Source organism: Lissotriton helveticus, chromosome 12, assembly GCF_964261635.1.
Source record: "Lissotriton helveticus chromosome 12, aLisHel1.1, whole genome shotgun sequence".
NCBI classification, from domain to species: domain Eukaryota; kingdom Metazoa; phylum Chordata; class Amphibia; order Caudata; family Salamandridae; genus Lissotriton; species Lissotriton helveticus.
The window spans coordinates 3,633,305-3,659,373 of NC_136073.1; the positions used below are offsets into that span (position 1 = coordinate 3,633,305).

The 26,069-nt window shown below is 52.8% G+C and overlaps 1 protein-coding gene across 1 annotated transcript in view; it reads right to left on the bottom strand.

Moving 5' to 3' along the window:
* The window catches only part of EFNA2 (ephrin A2), a 155,844-nt gene that overhangs the window by 13,176 nt on the left and 116,599 nt on the right, over window positions 1–26,069 (bottom strand). The window contains exon 2 of the mRNA XM_078669582.1: window positions 2,936–3,228. Coding sequence (XP_078525708.1) covers window positions 2,936–3,228 — 293 coding nt within the window. The remainder of the gene's footprint in view (window positions 1–2,935; window positions 3,229–26,069) is intronic.

The following is a 26,069-nucleotide window of genomic DNA, read 5'->3' on the forward strand; positions in this document are numbered from 1 at the left end:
CGACTCCTGCCCCAGCACCGGCCTTGACTAGCGCTCCAGTACATGCCTCGAATCCAGCCCAGCACCGGCCTCGACTCCTGTCCCCCTGGTGCAGTTGGAAGCCCCTTCCTTAGCCACAAAAGGAGCAAAAGGCTCACTGGCGGTGACGTGGGGCAGCAGAGAGGCCCAAGGACTTGGCCATAGCCCACGAGTCGTTAAAGCGCTCCAGCGCCGAGTCTTCCTTGTTTCCCTCTGAAGAGACGAGTGCATTGAAGGGCATGTTTATAAGGAAAGCTTAGACATCCCCTGAAAAGCCAGTCATTCTCAACCAGGCATGGCACCTCGGGCCACCGTTGATGAAACAGCCTTGCCCAGTGAGTCGTTCATGTCCAATCCACAACGAATTGTGAACTTGGCTGCGACTCTCTCATCGGCAACAGTCTGAGAGAGTACGGTCCGGGCCTTCTCCGGGACCTGTAACAGCACTTGCACAACGTGTCCCATAGAATGTGGGAGTAACAGCCCAAAAGGCATGCAGTGTTCACAGACCGCAACGCTAGGCAGGCAGAAGAAAACACTTTCTTCCCCAAAGAGTCCAGTCTTTTCGATTTCCTATCCAAGGGTGCGGTAGGGAATGCACCCTGGGAAGTCGAGGCTTTGTCCACCAAGGTCTCCAGGGTAGGGTGTTGGGTGAGGAAGTTTGGGTGCCCTGGCATGGGGCAATGGCAGCGGGTGATCGTCCTATTCACGGGAGCCCCTATGTTGGATTTGGACCTGGTCCTCAACAGGACATCAGTGAGGGCGTCATTGAACAGGAGTAGGGGTCAGATGAGGAGACACCCTGCGGCAGCACATATCAAGATGTTAAGCTAAACTGCCGCCAACGGCAACTGAAGGTCATTGACCTCAGCCGCCCTAAGCAGCGCCATTGCGTATGAGGTTCCCTCCTCCATAGCTATGGTAGGGGGAGAAAGCATACAAGGATCTGGAGAAGTACCCAGGCCGGTGGCCTCACCCAGTTCCTCGCGCCAGTCTATATTAGGGTCTTCTACGTATGGCTCGCATTCGTCAGGGTTAGGTGACCCATCTCATTCCACCCAAGTCACAGCCCATGGGAACAGGGGTCAGGCTTCGATCTAAGAAGCACGGTTCCTGTCGGAGTTGGATGACGCCCATCCGGCTCTGTGTTGGAGTTGGGGATGACAATGGGGATGGTGCCACTGGTGGGTATCGGCATTAGGACGAGCGCTGGGGAATGTCAAGTTGGTACGACCGGCGTTGGTCCAGATGAAAGAATGGGTCCCAGGAGGCCTGCCGGCTCCGCCAGAGTAGAGTCAGATTGGCCCCCTCAAACCCCGCGGGGCCCAAAGGCACATCAGTAGAGTCAGGCCACCCAAAAATTAGACGCATGGCTTCATAAGCTTCATAAGTTCAGTTAAGCGTGGTGGTTCCGGCTTCCAGAAAGTCGGGGGGCTGCGGAGTCAGTGCAGGGTCCAAAGAACTATGCCTCGAGTGCCATGGCCCGGCAATCGGAGCATGACCCAGGGTTGTGGTCACGCTCCAGGCACCGCAGACAGATAAGGTGCGGGTCCGTCACCAACATCGGCTGGTGACAGGCACTGCAAGGCTTAAAAACCTGTCTTACGAGATCACATCTCAACACACTGGGAGGTAATACCTCAAAAACAGTCGACAAAACGTCATCAAATTCTGTCAAAAAACAACTGAGGGGTTAGCTCTTCTCCGGATCAGTGCTGGCTGGCACAGAAAGAAAAGAACTGAAATCAGGGTGCCTGGGTGGTGCTTCTATAAGTGCTGCAGATGTCATTTCCGATGCGGACAACACGACGACACACCACACGGAGCCGATCAACGCCACCTACTGGAGCTCAGGGGTACTACTAATAAAGCATTTCCAAATGCAGTCTGACACCTGCCTAAATTAAAGGGTCGGGAATCTGAGTCTAGAAGTCTCTATCAAATACAGTAATACTTATACCCAGAATAGTACTCCGTAGGTATCAAGAATATCATAAGAATTGTGCCCAGAATGCAACTCACAGAGCGCTAGATAGGCAGATATTCCTTCTTGGGCACTAACTAATGCAAGCAATTCAAGCAAGCCGGGCCGAAGACGGCTGAAATGCCAGAAACCGGTCCCCGGAAGCTTGTTTCCTTCCCAGTGTAAGAATTGGCTTTTGTAGTCTGGTCTGCCCTGTTCCCATGATGCACTGGGCCAGGAACAGACTAATTTGCATACAGCCAGGTTCTGAAACTGGGATGGTGCAATGAGCTAAAAAACGGTGTTGGATCTAGCCCATATCTCTTGACTGGGTGAGAGTATTCTGCTTAATTCAGAGACTCTGTCCATCACCACCCCTTGTTGTAAATAATTCATTCCTATGGGCCTGGGACTCACGGATATAGTAATACCTGTTAGAGGGTACTCACAGACATAGTAATACTTGTTAGGGTGTACTCACAGATAAAGTGATACTTATTAGGGGTACTCACAGATATAGTAGGCGTACTCACAGATAAAGTGATACTTTTTAGGGGGTACTCACAGACAGAGTAATACTTGTTAGGGGTACTCACAGACAGAGTAATACATGTTAGAGGGTACTCACAGATATAGTAATACTTGTTAGGGGTACTCACAGATATGGTAATACTTGTTAGGGGTACTCACAGACATAGTAATACTTGTTAGAGGGTACTCACAGATATAGAGGTGTACTCACAGATATAGTAATACTTGTTAGGGGGTACTCACAGATATAGTAATATTTGTTAGAGGGTACTCACAGATATAGAGGTGTACTCACAGATATAGTAATACTTGTTAGAGGGTACTCACAGATATAGTAATATTTGTTAGAGGGTACTCACAGATATAGTAATACATGTTAGAGGGTACTCACAGACATAGTAATACTTGTTAGAGGGTACTCACAGATATAGTAATACTCATGCCCTGGCCGAAACTCGAAGCCAAGGGAGAAGGGGGTGAAAAGCTGGAACTTCTCAGAGAACTTGAGGGGCCCGCTGGGTGAGTCTGGCCGGTTGCACTCCCAGCGCTTGAAGCCCTTCTGCCGGTGGTCACACGAGGCGTGTCCGTCATAGTTGACCATGTAGAGTATGTACCGCTCCATGCGGTCCGGCAGCGGGGTGCCCTCGTAGTGCGGGCAGTAGATGTCCAGGTAGTCGTTGATAGTCACGTCCACCGTGTACTCTCCATGTACGAACCTGCAGGAACAGAAGGTTACAAGACAGTGAAGGCGGGTCTCCTGCTCGGAACCGTCAGCACAGCGCCGCATCCAGAAACTATCACCTGCCTTAGTGTGCCGGCTATAAAAACCTCATCTCGGACTCAGAAAGGTCCCTTTCATGGCACAGGAGAGCGTGTGTCCCTGCTTCAGGTTCATCTTAGCAAGCTGTGGATTTTTACCTCCACCTCAACACATAACAATCAGGCGTGTGCACTGGATACATATTTGTAACACGGATGTAGACACAGAGTGGAGCTTAATGGTGTGGATGAGCACAACACAAGCACCAGCCCTACTGAGAGCGACTGACATGTGTTTATATGTATCCGTGCGCGGAGTGTGTGTGACAGATACATGTTGCAATAGGCACACTAGACTCCATTCAGTATTTGCTACAGCCAAGGGTTCCCTAAGATGGAGAAAGTGTACAGAAACAGCGTATATACATTGCAGAGCTCTGATGGAGAGAGTGTGCAGACAGCGGATATACATTGCAGGGCTCCGATGAAGAGTGTGCAGACAGTGTATGTAGATCGCAGGGCTCTGATAAAGAGTGCAGAATCAGCACATTTAGATTGCAGAGCTCTGATGTAAAGAGAGTGCAGACGGTGTGTATAGATTACAAAGCTCCAATAGAGAGAGTGTGCACATAGCGAATATAGATTGCAGGGCTCTGATAGAGAGAGTGTGCAGAGAGCGGATATAGGTTGCAGGGCTCCGATAAAGAGCATGCAGAGAGCATATATAGATTGCAAAGCTCCAACGGAGAGAGTGTGCAGACAGCGGATATATATTGCATGTCTCCAATGGAGAGAGTGTACAGAAACAGCGTACATACATTGCATGTCTCCAATGGAGAGAGTGTGCAGACGGCATATATAGATTGCATGGCTCTGATGAAGAGAGTGTGCGGAGAGCATATAAAGAGTGCAGGGCTCCGATGGAGAGACTGTGCAGACAGTGTATTTAGATCGCATGCCTCGATAGAGAGAGTGTACAGAAACTGCATATATACATTGCAGGGCTGTTAGAAATGGGGGTCTCTAGTTGGCAGAGGTAGGTACCTTTCTCCAAATAGGGATCCTTGCTACTAGTCAGGGTAAGGGGGTTACACTCCTAAATAACCCATGCTCACCCCCCTGGTAGCTTGGCACAAGCATACAGGCTTATCTCAGAGGCAGTGTGTAAAGCATTTGTGAACACATACAGTAATACAGTGAAAACACTACAAATGGACACTACATCAGTTTATAAAAATAAGCAATCTTTACTAGACTTAACACAAGACCAAACGACAAAAATCCACAATACTGTTATCAAAAATAAGTCTTTAAAATGGTAGAAAATAGCTTAGTTCAATGTAGATGGTAAATGTGACACTTTACTCGCAAAGAACTTGGGATGCATCACGCAATACAAGCGAAAGGGTAGCAGGGAAGTTGATGCGCTTTTCCTTACACTCAGGGGAGTGGATGTGGATGTGATGGTTCCTTACTGCTGCGCAGGCGAGTTGAGGCTTGCTTCCTTACTTTGTGGGGAGTTGATGCGTCATTTCTTACTGTTGCCCGGTGACGATGCGACAAGATGGCGTCTCAATGCGATGCGACGATCCAGTGTTATGCGACAAAATGGCATCTTTGATGCGATGCAACAACGTTGGATGCGATGCGTGCACGCCCAAAGGCCGTGTGGCGAACTTGGTAACTTCTGAGCCGAGACAGGCCCTGCGACACGGTCCTCCAGTGATGCGACGGCGACCTCTGCGGTGGCGACACGCTTCTCTGGTGATGTGATGCGCTTTGTCAGTGATGCGACGGCAAACAGCTGCGGCAACAGCATGCTTCGTCGGCGATGTAATGCCAACTGCTGCAGCAGCGACACGCTTCTCCTCGTTGCATCACGCTTCCAGCTCCCAGCTCCCAGTGACACGCAGTCTTCTCAGAGGGCCCAAACAACAGTAGACACCTCTCTGCAGGTAGAATTCCCAGCAAGGGAATTCAGGGGAGCTGGTGGTGAAGTCTTGTATCCGTGAGAATTCAGGCAGGAAGCAAGCACACTTCAGATTATGAAAAGTTCACAAACAGTCCTTTTCCCCTTTCCTTGGCAAATAAAGTAACCATTGCAGTCCAAGCCCAGAAAAAGCAAAACAGCACAGGGGCAGTCTCCTTCAGCTTCCTTGGTTCTTCTCCTTGGCAAAGGTTCGTCTTGATTCCCAGAAGTGATCTAAAGTTCTGGGGTCTGGGCACCAATATTTATACCAGTAAATCCTTTGTCCTTTGAGGGCAGAGGGTGCCTGTGCCAAGCCAAAACCAGTTCTGTGCAGCTTCCTGGCAGGAGGTGGAGACAGCATTGTTGAAAGCAGACCTGGCCCAGGTAGCTGAAAGGAAATCTCCACCCCCTACTCTCTATTCAATGCAGGCCCTATTCAGCCCAGCCCTGATCCATCAGACTGCCTGGGCCAAGGCCCTCTCCAGCCCCCTGTCACTCACAAACCAGACATGGAATACACAAACCTAGCAGAGGCATACTGGTTGGGGAGGCAAGAAAATACCTACTTTCTAAAAGTGGTATTTTCAAACACAGAATGTAAATATCACCCACACTAGAATATGTATTTTAACATTCTGTGTTCATGCATACTAAACTCGAATTTCTACCTAGTTCCCTGGGTCTGTTAGGATTATAAGATGTTATAATCAAACTGCCCATTCGGCCTACGGGAACAGGTGGCCTTGCATTAGTGAAAAAGTAAATTGGCTGTAATTCACTATCAGGACATGCCACACACATCAGGGCATGTCCTACCTTTTACATACAATGCACCCTGCCCACAGGTGTACCTTGGGCCTACCTTAAGGGTGGCTAACATGTAGAAAAGGGAAGGTTTAGGTACTGGCAAGTGTGTGCACTTGCCAAGCCGACATGGCAGTCCCAGACTGAACACAGGCTCAGCAATGGCAGGTCTGAGACACATTTTACAAGCTGCTTCTGTGGGTGGCACAATCAGCGCTGCAAGCCCACCAGCAGCATTTGATTTACAGGCCCTGGGCACACATGGTTCACTGTACTAAGGTCTGACATGTATACCAAATGAGCCAATCATGGAGTCACTAATCCATTACAACAGTTTACAATAGGGAGCACTTGCACTTTGGCACTGAATAGCAGTGGCAACGTGCCCAAAGCATCTAGAACAGCAAAAACAGACGAGGCAACAGCAAAAAATGGAAGGGAGACCCACGCCAATGGTGCCAGGTCTAATAAGGGCTCTGATGGAGAGAGTGTGCAGAGAGCATGTATAGATTGCAAAGCTCCAATAGAGAAAGTGTGCAGACAGGTATATAGATTGCAGGGCTCCGATGGAGAGAACGTGCAGACCATGTCTATAGATTGCAGGGCTCCGATAGAGAGAGTTGTCAGAGTCAACACATACAGATTGCAGAGCTCCGATGTTGAGAGAGTGCAGATGCTGTATATAGATTGCAGACCTTCGATGGAGAGAGTGTGCAGACAGCATATATAGATTGCAGGGCTCCGATGGAGAGAGCTTGCCGGCTATGCATATAGATTGCAGGGCTCCTACAGGACATTACGGGGATCTTTTGTAGTGCGTCAGACTTCTAGGTGAGGAGGAGACGCGGCAGAGGGTCCTTATTAGGCTCAGATAGCTTCACTGCCTTTTCCTTAACAGGTATTTAACCTGTTGCGTGCTAATGACGAGCTCAGCTCGTCATGAGGCACGGTTGAGTTGCACTCATGATGACCTGAGCTCGTCACGGCCGTTGGAACATTCGCACGCGGGGCTGATTACCCCTCTGTGCTGAACGTACGAAAAACGGGTGCGGCCGTGACGAGCTCAGCTCATTATGAGTGCAGCTCCGCTGTGCCTCATGACGAGCTGAGCTCGTCACCAGCACGCCGGCGCCGCGCGCGGCCCCTTCCCCCCGCACAGGAGGTGAAACCCCCCCCAGGGAAGGGGTTAAGTAAGAGAAACTCCTTTTCTTTTGTACTCCTGTTTTGGGTCTGTCCTGCCAGGAGGCTTCCAGCTACACACGTCATCCTTGCAAGCGCCTTGCAAAAGAGACCCTGGTACGAGGTCTGTAGCGAGTACGCTAAAAGGGTCAGAACTACCCAGAACCGTTCCCAAACTTGGAATACGCGTAGGGCGGAACTCGTGGAGTTACATAATATTCTGTGGAGTTCGCGAATGGGGGAATTCGGCACTGTTCGTGGTAATTCTTAGCGTGGGAGCTTGTTCCGTGCTGTAAAACCAGCGCAAACAGCACCGTGCGGCGCTCCAGAGGGCACTGATTCTTTCTGACACTCAAGTAGATTATCTCCTCAAGCGGCAGTGTTCTCAATGTTAACGGTCACTGCCTGCCTGACCGCCATGTTGAGAAATCTCGCTGGAAGGCGTTCTACTGCCCAAAATTCATGCTAGAGGAAGCAAATTCTTGCTTGCCAACTTAACGTTTTGCTGGAACTTCTCACTCGAAGAGGAAAAGTGGGCAAAACTCAGAGAACTCCACTGGCAGAGAGGAGTTTATCACCCGCCCCTCCTTGGAATATATGCACACTAGCTGTAATTTTAGTATAAAGACGGGGCAGAAACTTCCAGCCAGTACGGTGAGATTCCGGGGTCTCCACACCAGTGGCGACGAGAAGCTCTCTGTGCTCCAGGTTTGGGGCAGCCATAGCCAACTCCCCTTGCCAGAAATTTGTACATTTTGAGCAAACTGGCAAGAGGGGGCTTTCTGCATCCTGCCGGAAAGAGGCAGAGTGGAGCCATCTGGGACTCGCCTCTTGGTGCCCACCTCGGGCCGACACCTCGGTGCCCACCTAGGGGCGGACACTGGGTTTGTTCCAGGTTAAGGTGACCAGGTGTCCCGGATTTGCAGGACGGTCGCGGTTTTTCACCAGCTGTCCCAGCAGAATTCAAGAAATGTAGCTCCTGTCCCGGTTTTTAGAGAGGGTCGACTGAAAACGGTGGGAGTTTTTTTTTATGTTTTACAAAGCAGGGATAGTTAGCAATTGTTTTAAGAAACCAATTTAATTATCAGTCAAGCTACTGGGTTTAAAAATTGAATTTTATGTATGTTCTTTCAGCCTATTCTGTAATTCTCTGCTGAGCAGCGCTCTCCTCGCTTGAAGTAAACGTGTAGTCCTTCTTCTATTTTTGTGAAATGTCCCGTTTTTTTTCTTTAAAATTCTGGTCACCCTATTCCAGGTACGCTCAAGTCGCCGCAGACACCGGTTCCCTTTACGATGGTTGTTGAGTAACTCTTCAGATATTGAGTGCGGGCAGTTTTAAGGACAAACAAAAGTTGCAGCGCGTTGTATCTTGGGTCTGGTTGTGAATGATCGTGTGTGCGTGAGTGAAGGATCGTGTTAGGGTGACCAACTGGCATGGGTGCAAATTCAGGACGGCGAGTGTAAAAATTCAGGACAAAAGGTCAAATTCAGGTCGAAAATTCAGGACAAAAGGTCAAAATTAAGGACAAAACTTGGGGACAAAAGGTAAGTTTTACAGACACGTCAGAGGTGGCGGCGCAATAGTATATAAGTAAGTAAATAGACAACCCCTTAAGTACAAGTCAAAATAAGTTTATATTAGGTTGAGGCAATCGTGCACTTCACGTTTTTTCAGTATGGCCGCTGCTTGCTACCTTAGATGATTCAAAACTGGCCTCTCGCTCCAGCAGGTACATTAGTCACAAGACGATGGTGAACCACACCTGAGTATAAGTGAGGCCGCTTTTATTGTTGATTGAAAACTACTGGATATATAAGGAACTTTGCAGTGCCAGCCCCCTGTAACAAAACCGCTCCCCCCCCCCCTTTCCAGCCTCCCAGGGAAACACCCGATGCCCGGTTGGCCAGTCCGGCCTTGCTACCACCCTCCAATGGCGCCCTCATCTTCACTTAGACCGTCTCTCATGTGTTTTTAATTTCTCTTAGAGTGTTACTCATCCCAAGTATGTGGGGCAGGATGTCGGAGTGCGTTACATCACACACACATTATGTAGAGGCAATGACTCATATAAACCTGAAAGTCAATGTATAGGAAATGATACTTTAGATAATGGGTGCTACAAGGTGTAATCATTCTTGTATCCATCATTCAGTCTTTCACCGTTCATTCTGTCCTTCCATCTGTGTGCCCATCTATACCCAAACATATTCAACCATTTGCAAACCTATCCACCATGTATCCGTCCATCCATCCTTTCACTCATCCATCCATCTATTTACCTTTTCTCTCATCCATACTTCTACTCATTCATTCAATCATCCTTTCTTTCATTATCTATCCATTTACCCGTTCATTCTTGGATTTTGAGGGCGCCCAGAATGTGCCCACCCGCCGGCGCCTGGCAGAGGAGGCTGAGCTGAGCTCGAAAACAAACCTACAGTAGAGTAAACCCGGGGACTGCCCCCCTCAACACAAGCCCCTGGCCCGAGGAGGGAGGGGGGGCAGAGGGGGCTGCCAGGGAGACACTGCCAAGACCCTTCCCTGGCATCGAGAGAGAGACCCTCTCTCCAGGGCCCTGCCATGGCACAGAGGCGCCCCAGGGCTGAACACCCCCCGCCCTCGGGCCACCAGGGGCCCTGGAGCTGGGCACGCACCAGCCTCGGGCACACGGGGACCCAGGGCTGGCCCCGCACCCCGGGCAGGCCTCTGCAGACGAGCCATGGCCGGCCCGGCCTGGAGGGGGTGCTGCGCCACACCCACTGACGGCTGACCCGGGCCACACCCGGCGGAAGGATGAAGAGAGGGAGAGTGACAGCCAACAAGGGGCCCCTGTGACGGGGCCCCGAGAGGGCACCAGAGGCCAGAGGCATGACTGGCGGGGGTAGGGGGGGCAGTCACAGCCAGCAGCCGAGCCCTGGGAGGGGGGGGTCACACAGGGACAATGGACCCGTCTGGAGGGGGTCAGGGGGCGTTGCCAACAAGAGACCCTTGTGCGGGGGTCGCGCCCCGGGCCTGTCAGCTGTCAGTCACCCTCCAGAGACCCCCGGCCCATCCCAGGGCAGATCCGGGCGACAGCGGGCAGAATTATTCATGAGCGGCCTGACAGCGAAAGAGCAGAGGGGCATATTAACAAGGGCTTTAACTCAGCTTTTTTGATTTTAAAAGCCAAAGAAGCGGAGATAAAAATTTCGCCCCATCAACAACACGGCTCTAACATGCAAAATCACGCGTTAGCACCCTTTTACTCTACGCTTCCCCTTGCATCTCTAATGAGATGCAAAGGGGGCGTTCAGGAGCAAAATAATAGGAGAAATGTCACTAAGCGACATTTCTCCTATTATCAAGCTTCACGCTAACCCTGTTAGAGACAAAAAAAAGCAGCGCTAACCGCGGTTAACGCTGCTTTTTTACGTCTGCTAATTTTCAGACTTAGCCATGTATATCCCTATCCTTGTAGTTTTATGGCAGCATTACCAGCGATAACCTCCCAAAATGCCGCTATCGCTGGATTTTTTTTATCGCCTAGGCAGTTAGCGTTGTTAATAAAGCGATAACCAGGCGATATTATCCAGCGATAGCGGGCGTTAAAAAAAATTAACACTAAGCGCCCTAATCTAGTAGTGACCCCATGCTTAGCAGGATGGGGGAAGTTCCATAGTAGGCAGACTAGTAGGCTACATGGAGGGTCCTATCTGTTACGTCATTAATTCAGACCAGCACCCCCTCCCAAACTCTTGTAGTGCTGGACAGGCCCAGACCATGTGCAGGATCTCAGCTCCCAGAGCGACACATCTAGGACAATTCGCGTTCAATGCTCTATAGTGTTCTTCCGGAGGTCGAGCACAGTGTATGGCTGCATATGTAGAACGAGGGCTCTGTCGTCCTTGTCTTCTAGTGTTTCGTTATATCCAGTGATAATGGCACATCGGTGTGCATGGTAGTGGAGTACGTGTGCCCTGCAAGCTGTTGTTGCCAACAATGGCGCACCGTTGTCAGGGCATCAACAGCATCCGGTAGAGGACGTGTGGGTGTCAGAACTATTTGAAACGTTTAGTACTGGGGCATCGCCCGGGTCTCCCTCCCCAGGGTGGAGCTGGGCTTGGAGCCATTGATTAAGCCACTGTAGTTGGGCTGCCAGGTAGTAGATCTCAAAATCTGGCTCCGCGAGGCCTCCATCATCGGTGGGCCGACGCAACCTGGTCATTGCTACTCGCCTCCTACCAGCTCCCCAGGATAGTTCCACCATTAAGTTCAGCAAAGAGGCTCCGAGGGGTTATAAGCGGTAGGGTGGCAAAAAGTAGAGCATGCGAGGCAGTGCCACCATTTTGGCCACCACTACCCGACCCGCCACTGACAGGGTCAAGGTCTTCCAGAAGCCGACGCTGGTGCGGAAGGCACAAATCGCCACCCTGACATTGCCATCCAGCACGTCGCTAGTAGCGCGATGTACCTTCACCCCAAGGTATTTCATGCAGTGTTTTTCCATATCAACCCCCGTAGATCATGTGGTTCGTGCATGTCCGGACTCAGGGGGAACACGATTTTTACCAATTTATGTGCAGGCCCGATGTGGAGCCAAATCGGTCCAGTAGGGAGATCGCTCCAGGGAGATCCCTCCCAGCGTTAGCCAGGAAGAGGAGCATGTCATCTGCGTATACTGTAATTTGGTGGTAGATTCCCCATCGGAACCCCCCTCTATAGGACCGGCCCTCCCGCACTCCACAGGCCAAGGGTTCAATCGCTATCGCAAAAAGAAGGGGAGAGAGTGGGCATCCCTGCCGAGTACCCCTTCCAACCTCATGCACGTGGAATATTGTTTTACCAGTGCGTACGCGTGCCGAGGGCCTGAATACAGAAGTCTAGTCCATGCAATAAAGCCGGTACCCAAGCCCATTTTCCCCATCACTTGGTACAAATAGTCCCATTGGAGGCTGGCAAATGCTTTTTCCATATTGATGGATACGATCAACGCCTCCTCGTCCTGCGGTGTGCCGGAGCGCAAGATTGAGAGCCGTCTCCTAATATTCATTGCAGTATTTCTCCCTGGAATAAACCCCGTTTGATCTTTATGGATGAGCGTGGCAAGTGAGGAAGGAGGCGGGCGGCTAAAATTCCACTCAATATTTTATAGTCCACGTTAAGCATAGACAGTGGGTGATAGGCTCAGACATCGTGGGGCGATCGTCCTGGCTTCAGAACAGGGGCCACCAGTGCTTCACACGTGGTTAGACCCATTTCCTTACTTCCTTTCCTAGCGAAAGTTATGGAAACTTTGGCGAACAGGAAATTGATGGCTTTCTTGGAAAGCCACTACCCGTTCGAACCTTCCCAGTCAGGTTTCCGTGCATCTTATTGCACGGAGACGGCACTGGTAGAGGTCTTAGACAACATAAGACTCTCCCTGGATGACGACACTCAGCAATTCTGGACTGGTTCTATTGGACCTATCGGCAGCATTTGACACCATCTCTCATGCCGTCCCAATCAACAGACTGGAAGAGACTGGCGTCGGTGGTAAAGCTTTGGATTGGCTGAAGACTTTTCTGAGTGACGCACTCACGCGGTGCAGTTAGAGTCTTTAGTCGCTCAAACCACAGCCTTGGCCACGGGAGTGCCACGGGGATCTGCGTCAAGCCGCACATCTACGGCACCTCTTGCTCGAGTGATAAAAAGCCCATGGTTTCGAGGACATCTCTTATGCAAATGACACTCGGCTTGTCATCACAATGGGACTAAAGCCGGAGTCTACCATTGTAGGATTGCCAGATTGCATGGATATTATATCCACGCGGATGCAGCAAAACTCCCTGCAACTTAATGCAAGCAAAACAGAGACTGTACTGATGGCAAGGCCCGTTCGATGTGGTCTGAGGACGGGGGCCTCACAGCCTGGGCGTAGTCTCAACTCCGAAGGTGGTGGTGAGAAACCAGGGTGTCAGTGCTATGACGGTTGGTGCGGTGGATGTGTGCGCAGCCAGTGTCTGTGCAGGCTGTCTCTATGCCATGAGGGTCTGTGTGCTGTGTGTGTGCTGCTTGTCTTTGTGCGGTGGATGTGTGTGCAGCCGGTGTCTGTGCAGGCTGTCTCTATGCCATGAGGGTCTGTGTGCTGTGTGTGTGCTGCTTGTCTTTGTGCGGTGTATGTGTGTGCAGCCGGTGTCTGTGCAGACTGTCTCTATGCCATGATGGTCTGCAAGGCACGAGTCGGGGGAACACGCGGTTACACGGCGTCCCCCCACTATTTTCAGAGGGTGAACGCCATCCCCCCCTGCCAAGAAGTGGGACCTCACAGAAATATGCTGAACTTGTCCCGGTGTAAGACACCGCACGTTCAGTGGCGCATGTACGTTGTCTGCTTTCAATTCTCAGCAGCAACCCGCAGGCAGCAGGGGGCTTTTTTTTTTACCTCCAGCGGGGCCTTAAGGGGCCATTCAGCCTCCTTTTGTTTGAATATCCTGACTGGAGCCGGCCTGGAACCTCACAATTTAATGTAAATGCCACGGAGGGGAAACAAAGGCACACAACTTTTCATCTCTTCACAAGTACGTAAGAGAGGGGTGTCTTAGTTCAGTCCCTGTATATAACAGGTGCGTGCACTGTAAGAGTGTCAGGTGTGTTGGTCTGTCCTAGTATGTATTTACACAAATAACAATTTCAACAGCACTGTTTTATTTCTTTGATAGCGCTACGCAACCCAATGCAGGTGTCAGAGCGCTTTACGTAACACACACATTATACATTGACAATCAATCATGAACGCGTGTAAATCAATGTACAAGGTGAGTTACATGAGGCGGGGCTCAAGGTGCAGGAGTCACGTGTCCTTCAAAGCTGACTGTGCCATACTACAAGGAGTACAATGTATGAACTGCAGGAAACAAAAGGAACTCTGGGGCATATTAGCAAGAACCTCGTTAAAATTATCGCCGTTTTAGCGGCAGGAAACTGCGCCTCCACCCGCACTCCCGTTGCCCCAGCCTGAGTCCTGCTGTGCTCCAGCCTTGAGAGCAGCCCCCCCCCCCCCCCTTCAGGGTTCCCCGTGTGAACCGTGTGTCCAGGCGGGCTGTGAGAGCCCCCCCTCCATCCCACTCAGGATGCAAGGCTCACCCCCCCACACCCCTCCGGTTCCATCTAAATGCAGATGTCGGACTGCGGCTCCCACAGCGCCGGGAAGAGGCAATTCAGGAGCACAGGCAGGGGGCGCCCTCGAGAGGAGCCAGAGGGAGGGGGGGCACAGACTAGAATAATCTGCAGAAAGAAGGGAAGCAGGGTGTGGAAGAGGGAGAGGGAGGAGGGAATAGGGTCAGTATGGGTGGGAAGCAGGGTGTGGACGAGGGAGGAGGGAACACGGTCAGTATGGGTGGGAAGCAGGGTGTGGAAGAGTGCAGCAGGAGGAGGGAACACGGTCAGTATGGGTGGGAAGCAGGGTGTGGAAGAGTGCAGAGGGAGGAGGGAACAGGAAACAGGGTCAGTATGGGTTGGAAGCAGGGTGTGGAAGAGGGAGGATGGAACAGGGTCAGTATGGGTTGGAAGCAGGGTGTGGAAGAGGGAGAGGGAACAGGGTCAGTCTGGGTGGGAAGCAGGGTGTGGAAGAGGGAGAGGGAACAGGGTCAGTCTGGGTGGGAAACAGGGTGTGGAAGAGGGAGAGGGAACAGGGTCAGTCTGGGTGGGAAGCAGGGTGTGGAAGAGGGAGGATGGAACAGGGGCTGTATGGGTGGGAAGCAGGGTGTGCAAGAGGGAGGAGGGAGCAGGGTCAGTATGGGTTGGAAGCAGGGTATGAAAGAGGGTGAGGGAACAGGGTCAGTATGGGTGGGAAGCAGGGTGTGGAAGAGGGAGGAGGGAGCAGGGTCAGTATGGGTGGGAAGCAGGGTATGAAAGAGGGTGAGGGAACAGGGTCAGTATGGGTTGGAAGCAGGGTGTGGAAGAGGGAGGAGGGAACAGGGTCAGTATGGGTTGGAAGCAGGGTGTGGAAGAGGGAGGAGGGAACAGGGTCAGTATGGGTTGGAAGCAGGGTGTGGATGAGGGAGGAGGGAACAGGGTCAGTCTGGGTGGGAAGCAGGGCGTGGAAGAGGGAGAGGGAACAGGGTCAGTATGGGTTGGATGCAGGGTGTGGATGAGGGAGGAGGGAACAGGGTCAGTATGGGTTGGATGCAGGGTGTGGATGAGGGAGGAGGGAACAGGGGCAGTATGGGTTGGATGCAGGGTGTGGATGAGGGAGGAGGGAACAGGGTCAGTATGGGTTGGAAGCAGGGTGTGGATGAGGGAGGAGGGAACAGGGTCAGTATGGGTTGGAAGCAGGGTGTGGAAGAGGGAGAGGGAACAGGGTCAGTATGGGTTGGATGCAGGGTGTGGATGAGGGAGGAGGGAACAGGGTCAGTCTGGGTGGGAAGCAGGGCGTGGAAGAGGGAGAGGGAACAGGGTCAGTATGGGTTGGATGCAGGGTGTGGATGAGGGAGAGGGAACAGGGTCAGTATGGGTTGGAAGCAGGGTGTGGATGAGGGAGGAGGGAACAGGGTCAGTCTGGGTGGGAAGCAGGGCGTGGAAGAGGGAGAGGGAACAGGGTCAGTATGGGTTGGATGCAGGGTGTGGATGAGGGAGGAGGGAACAGGGTCAGTATGGGTTGGATGCAGGGTGTGGATGAGGGAGGAGGGAACAGGGGCAGTATGGGTTGGAAGCAGGGTGTGGATGAGGGAGGAGGGAACAGGGTCAGTATGGGTGGGAAGCAGGGCGTGGAAGAGGGAGAGGGAACAGGGTCAGTATGGGTTGGATGCAGGGTGTGGATGAGGGAGGAGGGAACAGGGTCAGTATGGGTTGGAAGCAGGGTGTGGATGAGGGAGGAGGGAACAGGGGCAGTATGGGTTGGATGCAGGGTGTGGAAGAGGGTGAGGGTACAGGGTCAGTATGGGTTGGAAGCAGGGTGTGGAAGAGGGAGGAGGGAACAGGGTCAGTATGGGTTGGAAGCAGGGTATGAAAGAGGGTGAGGGAACAGGGTCAGTATGGGTTGGATGCAGGGTGTGGAAGAGGGAGGAGGGAACAGGGTCAGTCTGGGTGAGAAGCAGGGTGTGGAAGAGGGAGGAGGGAACAGGGTCAGTATGGATGGGAAGCAGGGTGTGGAAGAGTGCAGAGGGAGGAAGGAACAGGGTCAGTATGGGTGAGAAGCAGGGTATGGAAGAGGGAGGAGGGAACAGGGTCAGTATGGGTTGGATGCAGGGTGTGGAAGAGGGAGGAGGGAACAGGGTCAGTATGGGTTGGAAGCAGGGTATGAAAGAGGGAGGAGGGAACAGGGTCAGTATGGGTTGGAAGCAGGGTATGAAAGAGGGAGGAGGGAACAGGGTCAGTATGGGTTGGAAGCAGGGTGTGGAAGAGGGAGGAGGGAACAGGGTCAGTATGGGTTGGATGCAGGGTGTGGAAGAGGGAGGAGGGAACAGGGTCAGTCTGGGTGAGAAGCAGGGTGTGGAAGAGGGAGGAGGGAACAGGGTCAGTATGGATGGGAAGCAGGGTGTGGAAGAGTGCAGAGGGATGAAGGAACAGGGTCAGTATGGGTGAGAAGCAGGGTATGAAAGAGGGAGGAGGGAACAGGGTCAGTATGGGTTGGATGCAGGGTGTGGAAGAGGGAGGAGGGAACAGGGTCAGTATGGGTTGGATGCAGGGTGTGGAAGAGGGAGGAGGGAACAGGGTCAGTATGGGTTGGAAGCAGGGTGTGGAAGAGGGAGGAGGGAATAGGGTCAGTATGGGTTGGATGCAGGGTGTGGAAGAGGGAGGAGGGAACAGGGGCAGTATGGGTGGGAAGCAGGGTGTGGAAGAGGGAGGAGGGAACAGGGGCAGTATGGGTTGGAAGCAGGGTGTGGAAGAGGGAGGAGGGAACAGGGTCAGTATGGGTTGGATGCAGGGTGTGCAAGAGGGAGGAGGGAACATGGGCAGTATGGGTTGGAAGCAGGGTATGAAAGAGGGTGAGGGTACAGGGTCAGTATGGGTTGGATGCAGGGTGTGAAAGAGGGAGGAGGGAACATGGGCAGTATGGGTTGGAAGCAGGGTGTGGAAGAGGGAGGAGGGAACATGGGCAGTATGGGTTGGAAGCAGGGTGTGGAAGAGGGAGGAGGGAACAGGGTCAGTATGGGTTGGAAGCAGGGTGTGGAAGAGGGAGGAGGGAACAGGGTCAGTATGGGTGGGAAGCAGGGCGTGGAAGAGGGAGGAGGGAACAGGCTCAGTATGGGTGGGAAGCAGGGTGTGCAAGAGGGAGGAGGGAACAGGGTCAGTATGGGTTGGATGCAGGGTGTGCAAGAGGGTGAGGGAACAGGGTCAGTATGGGTTGGAAGCAGGGTGTGAAAGAGGGAGGAGGGAACAGGGTCAGTATGGGTTGGAAGCAGGGTGTGAAAGAGGGAGGAGGGAACATGGGCAGTATGGGTTGGAAGCAGGGTGTGGAAGAGGGAGGAGGGAACAGGGTCAGTATGGGTGGGAAGCAGGGCGTGGAAGAGGGAGGAGGGAACAGGCTCAGTATGGGTGGGAAGCAGGGTGTGCAAGAGGGAGGAGGGAACAGGGTCAGTATGGGTTGGAAGCAGGGTGTGCAAGAGGGAGGAGGGAACAGGGTCAGTATGGGTTGGATGCAGGGTGTGCAAGAGGGTGAGGGAACAGGGTCAGTATGGGTTGGAAGCAGGGTGTGAAAGAGGGAGGAGGGAACATGGGCAGTATGGGTTGGAAGCAGGGTGTGGAAGAGGGAGGAGGGAACAGGCTCAGTATGGGTGGGAAGCAGGGTGTGCAAGAGGGAGGAGGGAACAGGGTCAGTATGGGTTGGATGCAGGGTGTGCAAGAGTGCAGAGGGAGATGGGAGCTGGACTCTGGGTGGGGAGGGGGTGAGCTCTGATCCATAGGAGGCTCAGGAAGGAGAGAGGGGCCTGGCCCAGACTGCCCTTTAGGAAGGGATCCCTCCCTAGAAGAATCTAGAAGGTGGAGAGCCCAGCATGGGCTGAGGAGGGCGCAGCCTGGAATAATCTAGAGGAAGGGGGGGGGGGCGCAGCCTGGAATAACCTAAAGGAAGGGGGGCGCAGCCTGGAATAATCTATTGAGGGCTGGCAGTCTGATGTCCTTTTATTCTGTCCATCACCAGCTGTGGCCACTTTTGATGGCCATCCTCCAAACATCTGGTGCATTTAGGGGGGCCTTGCGAGGGCAGGTCCCCTGAAGGCACAGAGACCCCCACTGGGCTGCCGTCTTCGGTACATACGGCGGGTGGAGTCCATCGGGTTGTGCTTGTAATGTTCTCCGCCACCTTGATGGCTGGGGGCCGCCCACCCACCCCCAAACAAGGTCCTAAATCACCAGAGGGATGGAACAGGCCTTGTCATCATGAGCTCCAGCGGATCTGGCGGAAAACCTACAATACTGAGTCCAAAAATGCTTACAGAACAGCATTAAAACACTGTCATAGATCTAAGCGTCAGTCCATTAGGGACTGCACCGCAGTTCAAATTAATCTGCCAATAATTCTGCAAAATAAATCTTTAAGATTGTCCAAGAGCTTACTAAGCCTGAGTCAACGCATAGCAACATAGGGCCTCATTTATGAGGCCGTGCGTCACTTTTACGCCGCCGGTGCGTCACTTTTAGTGACGCACCAGCAGCGTAAAAAATGTGCCTTGTTGCACCATATTTACAAAGTGACGCATCTAGGTAGATGCGTCACTTTGTAAACCCTTGCGCTACATTATACCTACGCCAGGTATAATGTATGCAGGGGGGCGTTCTGACGCAAGACAGGGTCATAGAAGTGACGCAGTGAAATCAATAAGATTTCACTGCTCCACTTCTAGGACACAAGTGCGTCAATTTATTACGCCTGCCTCACAGCAGGCGTAAGAGCCCCATGTGAAAGGACAGATTGCTGGAGTTGCATCACTTTTGTGACACACTCCAGCAATGCGTCACTTTTGCACCATACAGATACGTCAGAAATACTGACGTATCTGTAACTCCTTGCGTCATACTGTAAATATGACGCACCATTGGTCTCGCAAGGAGGGCGCAGTGAAAAGTGACGCATCGCTGCTTTCACGCAGCGATGCGTCACTTTTCATAAATGAGGCCCATAGTACCTTCTGCCACTCTCTGCGATGGCCTCTCAGTTTTCTTTCAAGACAAAATACAAACCATTGACTCCTCCTTTCCCACAAGGGAACCAACTATCTCCCCTCTCCCCTCCTCTCCCCTTCTTCATACCCGGTCTCAATTCAGACCTTTGAGCCCGGAGGCTTCCCTCAGTCAGTTGCAAAAAACGAAATCCGGCTCTCTACTAGACCCTTGTCCAGCTAGGCTTTTTAAACTTCTTGCCCCGTTATTGAACCCCAATCTCAATTTACTCTGGAATTCTTCTTCGATCACCGATATCCATCCTACAGTCTGGAAAACGTCACTTGTTCAACCTGTCCTCAAGAAGGAAGATGCAGGTCCGACTGGATTGAAGAATTTCAGGCCCATCTCCCTCCTGCCAGCACCGGCCAAAATTCTGGAATTGGAAGAACAGAAACAGCTATCCGAACATCTTGAATCCAACAAACTTCGCCACGACTCCCAGTCTGGCTTCAGGGCCGGTTACAGCACCGAGACAGCGCTATTGGAAATAACCGAGACTGTCCGGGAGACCGTCGACAAGGGTCACCGTGCTAAGATCATGCTTTTAGGTCTGTTGGCAGCGTTCGATACGGTGTCACACATGATCCTGCTTGACAGACTAAGACAACTGGGAGTGACAGGGACCACTTTATTGTGGTTTGGCTCCTTTCCGGAAGACCGGTCCCAGAAGGTACTGCTGCATCCTCACATCTCGTCTTCGCGCCCCATAGTCTGTGGAGTTCCCCAGGGCTCGGCCTTGAGCCCGACTCTTTTTAATGTCTACCTTTCCCCGCTTGCCCCGCTCATTGAATAACATGGGTTGAGTGTCATCTCAAGTGCTGATGGCACGTAGCTCGTGTTTTCCTTTAGGGATATATCCGAGGCAGCATTCTCTAACCTCAGACATTGTCTGGTCGATATTTCAGCATGGATGACGGAGAACTGTCTGAGGTCAAATACCGATAAAACAGAGGTCTTATTCTTCAATCAGCCATCTCCGCCTCACTCTGACTTATGGTGGGCACCTGAGGTCAACCCCCCACCTCACCAGGGGCACTGTGCCAGGAACCTGGGGTTCAGGTTTGACTCCGCCCTCTCATGCAAGACTCAGATTAGTCATGTCTCCTCTACTTGTTTCTGTAAAATGAAGTCCCTACGGAGATTCCTCCATTTATTATCCATGGACTGCAGAAAGACAGCTGTTCACGCGCTCATTACGTCTCAGCTAGACTACGCCAATAGTCTGTACTTCGGTCTACCTGCCTACTTGATCAGAAAGTTACAGACTATACAAAACGCGGCCGCCAGGCTCATTAGAAATATCCCGACACGACTCCGCATCTCCCCTCACCTACGGAGCCTACACTGGCTGTCGGTAAAGAGGAGGGTAGGATTCAAGGCGCTAACTCATACCTACAGGGCAATTAAAGAACGGGCCCCCTCTACTCGAGGAAAAGACTCCGCAACGACCATCAGTCGAGGAATCTGAGATCTAACCACCAAGTACTACTTGTTATTCCCCGCTTCAAAAGAGTCAGATTAGGTGGGGGTCTTTCACGGTAAGAACTGCCCAGCTATGAAACTCCTTACCCGAGTTCATAAGGAAGGCCAACGCGGAATCTGACTTCCGTAAACTCCTAATAACCTGTTTTTTTAGTCTCGTCTAGCACCTGTAACGTTTAGCAGCCTGCTTCCTCCTCCTGTATGCCACACCTAGCGCCGGGACACCTCCGCCGGAGGTAGCTGTGCGATCTATAAACTTCAAAATAATAATATAATAATGAAACAAGAGAGCGGGACTGGCTCCGGCATCCCCAGCCTCATCAGCAGGCGCCGCACACAGGAAGCGGCTCATTATGGGAGGGGGCGGGGCCTGCAGTCCCCACAGGCCCCCCAGCCCCAACCCTGCCCGTGGCAAGGTAACTCTCAGGCTCTGCCGTGAATACCAAGCGGGTGACCCGGAACAGCTTCGGAGGCTCCTTGATTACCAGAGTCAAGGAGGATTAGACAATAATCTGCGTTTACATCAAACCCGCGCTTCCCGAGGGCTGACAAATGTGCGGAGTGACCCTGCATCAGATGCCTAAACGGTGCAGTTGTAGGAGGCAGGAGAAGAAAGAGTAGGGCGCGGGGGTGAGGGGAGCAGTGCAGGGGGTGGATGGACAGAGGCGGGAAGAGCAGGGATAGACAAGGCGCCGGAGAGATGGAAAGGGGGAACGAGGAAGGGGATAGCCAAGTCAAGGCACCCTTTATTGTTTGATTAATTAAGATCATTACAATGTGCAAAGTGCAAAAGAGCCATGGATTGGCTGGAGTCAGTACAGTGTGCACAATGCAAACACAAGAACAGAGCAATAAAGTCATGTAAAATCATTGCAGAGTGCAAAAATAAAAATGTTAAAAGCCTTAGATGGCAGTTAAAATCATTTCAGTGCGCACAGAGCAAAAATGCAAAAAGGACGATGGATCGGTGTATGTCCTAGCAAACTACTAAGTGCCTGAGACTTTTCATCAGGACACCCTCAACTCCCTGGAGGTATTTCACGGTCCGGTAGATGGATACCTGGTCTGCTGAGTTGAGGACAGCCAGTCTGGCTAGTCTGCAGGGGCGCACCCCAAGCTGGTTCCAGAGAGGGCGCAGCCAGCATCGACGTAGGCTCGGGGTAGATTTACAGAGGCATCGAGTGTGTACCAAGCCCTCATTCGAGAGGTCGCATAGTCGATAGGTCGGGTCTGGTGGTTCAGTGGACTAATGCATCCACTGCAGGGGCCTGTGTTCAACCTCACGGTCACAGGTTCACATCCTGCCGTGTCCACTCAGCCTTTCATCCATCTAACGTCAATAAAATGAGTAACATTGAGTTGGGTAACACTAACCATCTGTTTTTCAGTGCCTTGAGACCCATGGGTGATAAGTGCGCTTTACAAATACACGTGTTGTGTGTCCCTTCTACCCTCAGCCAGGGCTTGTCATGCGAGTTCGAGGGCATGATCGCAAAGAGATACTTCAAATATTTGCCTTTTATCCTACAATTTAGAACTCCTCCCAGGTATTTCTGTGGTTTCAGGTTATTATAGGTGTTTAATATTGTCCAGGCAAGAGAGCGTTTTTCTAGGGTTGCCCTGTCTTCTAGGGATGATAATATTTTAGAAGTTTTATTAAGGGGTCTTCGAAACGTCACATAGCTCGCTGCAGCCAGCCATGTTCTGCTTGCCCGAACAGGCCAATCGTTTCACCGAGATAATCTCTCGCTGGTGAGTGTGATCTTTCAGACATCTCCTCCCATGCCTGATAGTTTACGGTATCTCCTCTGGAAATTTAAGCCTATAGCGCGTGCTGGCAAATACTGCGCGCCCGGCAAAAGACTGTTTTGTTGCCCGAGCTCCCGCCTGATCTGGACTGGTGAGGTGTAACGGGGTAGCTGGAAAATTTGCCTGTACATTTTTGCAATCGTTGTGTCCAGAGTTTGTGAGTCTCTGCCCCGTCAAGTTTCCCTTCCATGAGCCGAGTGGCGACCACGTCTGCGCTGCCGATTTCTAAAATGTGGCTAAACGAGTGGCCGCTTAAATCCTGAACATGAGCAATAGCCCTGCTGCCGAGGCGATCCCTTTCTTTTGATTTCTTCCTTGTGTGGTTTAAAAGATCCGCTGCTGTCGTATAAGAGGCCGAGATATTTACATTCTCTTGTTCATGGACCTTTTTACCATCAAGAATCCAACTGGCCTTTGTTTTGGATCTGCTTGTGGAGAGAATCAGATTTTCTGTCTTTATGTTGTTTATTTTCAATCTTTTCTCTGAAGAATATACCTGGGTGGCTCAGAAGATACTTCATGCCAACCCTGGACCCGCTGAGGAGCACCAGGTCGTCGGCGTGGAGAAGATTGGATGGTTGCATTGACCCAAGTTTTGGAGCGTTGAGTTTACAGAGGACACGGCTGGGGATAGGTCTGCCAGGAATAGGTTAAATAATGTGGGGGTCAGAGCGCACCCCTGTGTGAGTCTGCTGGTTGTTGGAATGGCCTTTGATAAGTTGGCTCCGCTTCCGAGTTTGATTCTAACCCAGGTGTTCGAGTGTAGATTTTCAATGGCTCTTCAAAGGGCCGGGGGTGAGCCAGGTTCTTTCCAGAGCTTCTCGGTTTACACAGTCAAAGGCAGATGGGTAGTCGATGTAGCAGAGATAGAGAGGGAGTTTTGCACTTTTCGAGAAGTCGAGGATAAGTGACAAAGCCATCATGTTTGTCGAGGTTCCAGTTTTTCTTGTGAAACCTGTTTGAGTAAGCGGGATAATTGAATTTAGGGTAGGCCATTCGAGGCGGTGCACCAGCAGGATCCCGGCATGATATTTCGCCTCACTGTTAATTTGGGCTATCAACCTGCAGTTTGCCGGCTCCAGTTTCTTGCCTCCTTTAAAAACAGGGGAGATGATAGAGCCTGGTGATGATGGAGCCTGGAGATGGTCACTATATACTAGGGACTGACAAGGGCACCCCAGTATCCAACCTGGAGTGTACCTAACTACATGCAGGGCCGGACTGGGAACCAAAACCGGCACTGGCAAAGGGCTCGGCCGCCCCCCCCCCCCCCCCCCCACCCCCCGGGCGGGAGGGGGGCGAGCGCTTTGCCAGTGCCGGTTTGCTATGCTGCAAAAACGGCTCTGCAACAAAAACGGCCCCCAGGGCCCAAAACCGGCCCCCACCCTTGCGGCCGACCGGGGGATTGCCCGGTGCCCACAACGGCCAGTCCGGGCCTGAGTACATGACATTACATTGTAAGAAGAAAGCAGATAGAATGGGTCCTGATTAGCAGGGTCCAGTCAGACTAGTCAAAAACAGCATTACATCAGCAAAAAGTGGGGGTAGCCATAAGAGGCCGATCCTACGTTCCCCCACATCCACATCACCCTGAGTCCAGGCACCCTGCGCCAGGGGCCTCGTGCCCCACAGCCCTCTGCACCCCATTCACCCTACTCTCCCGGTTTCCTTCTCCCCAGCCTGCGCTCCCCCAGTTCCCACGCTCCTTCATTTCCACTGCTTCTCCATCTCGCCTTCTCCCCGCATGCGCCCCCAGTTCTCCTGCTCTCCCAGCGACATCCTCCCCCAAACTCTGTGCCCATGAGTTCCCACTTTCCCACAGTTACCCTTCTCCACAGCCCCCACCCGCTCCTCAGTCCTCTGCTCCCCCGACCCAGCTGCTGTCACACTCTCTGTTCTTCAGTCCTCTGACCCCTCGCTCCTCAGTCCTCCCCACCCTCCCACGAGTGACAGCTCTCCCTACCAGCTCTCCCACCTCTGCTCTCCCCTCCCAGCTCTCCTACCCTGTTCTGCTCTCTCACCCCAGCTCTTCCACCTTACTCTCCCACCCAAGTTCTACCACACCTGCGCTCCCAGCCCTGTTCTCCCCTCCCAGATCTCCTACCCTGCTCTCCCAGGTCACCTACCCTGCTCTCCCACCCCTGCTCTGCTCTCCCACCCCTGCTCTGCTCTCCCACCCCTGCTCTGCTCTCCTACCCTGCTCTGCTCTCCCACCCCTGCTCTGCTCTCCCACCCCTGCTCTGCTCTCCTACCCTGCTCTGCTCTCATACCCTGCTCTGCTCTCCTACCCTGCTCTCCCACCCCTTCTCTGCTCTCCCACCCCTGCTCTGCTCTCCCTCCTCTGCTCCCCTGCTCTGCTCTTCCACCCCTGCTCTGCTCTCCCTGCTCTGCTCTCCCTGCTCTGCTCTGCTCTCCCTGCCCTGCTCTGCTCTGCTCTCCCTGCACTGCTCTCCCTGCTCTGCTCTCCACCCCAGCTCTGCTCTTCTACCCCAGCTCTTTCACCCCTACTCTGCTCTCCCTGCTCTGCTTTCCCTGCTCTGCTCTCCCACCCCTGCTCTGCTCTTCCATCCCTACTCTGCTCTCCCTGCTCTGCTTTCCCTGCTCTGCTCTCCCACCTCTGCTCTGCTCTCCACCCCAGCTCTGCTCTTCTACCCCAGCTCTTCCACCCCTACTCTGCTCTCCCTGCTCTGCTCTCCCTGCTCTGCTCTCTCTCCCTGCTCTGCTCTCCCTGCTCTGCTCTCTCTCCCTGCTCTGCTCTCCCTGCTCTGCTCTCTCTCCCTGCTCTGCTCTCCCTGCTCTGCTCTGCTCTGCTCTTCCACCCCTGCTCTGCTGTGCTCTGCTGTGCTCTCCCTGCTCTGCTCTTCCACCCTGCTCTGCTCTCCCTGCTCTGCTCTTCCACCCCTGCTCTGCTCTGCTCTGCTCTCCACCCCTGCTCTGCTCTCCCTGCTCAGCTCTCCCACCCCTGCTCTCCACCTCTGCCCTGCTCTCCTACCCTGCTCTCCCTCCCCAGCTCTGCTCTCCCACCCCTGCTCTGCTCTCCTACCCCTGCTCTGCTCTCCACCCCTGCTCTGCTCTCCTACCCAGCTCTCCCACCCCTGCTCTGCTCTCCCACCCCTGCTCTGCTCTCCACCCCTGCTCTGCTCTGCTCTCCCTGCTCTGCTCTCCCTGCTCTGCTCTCCCTGCTCTGCTCTGCTCTCTCTGCTCTGCTCTCCCTGCCCTGCTCTGTTCTGCTCTCCCTGCTCTGCTCTGCTCTCCACCCCTGCTCTCCACCCCTGCTCTGCTCTCCACCCCTGCTCTCCACCCCTGTTCTGCTCTCCACCCCTGCTCTCCACCCCTGTTCTGCTCTCCACCCCTGCTCTCCGCGATCAATGCTGCCGGCGCTCTGTTGGTCTGCATAGAATCGATGCCTCCTCACTCTCGCGGAGGGGGCC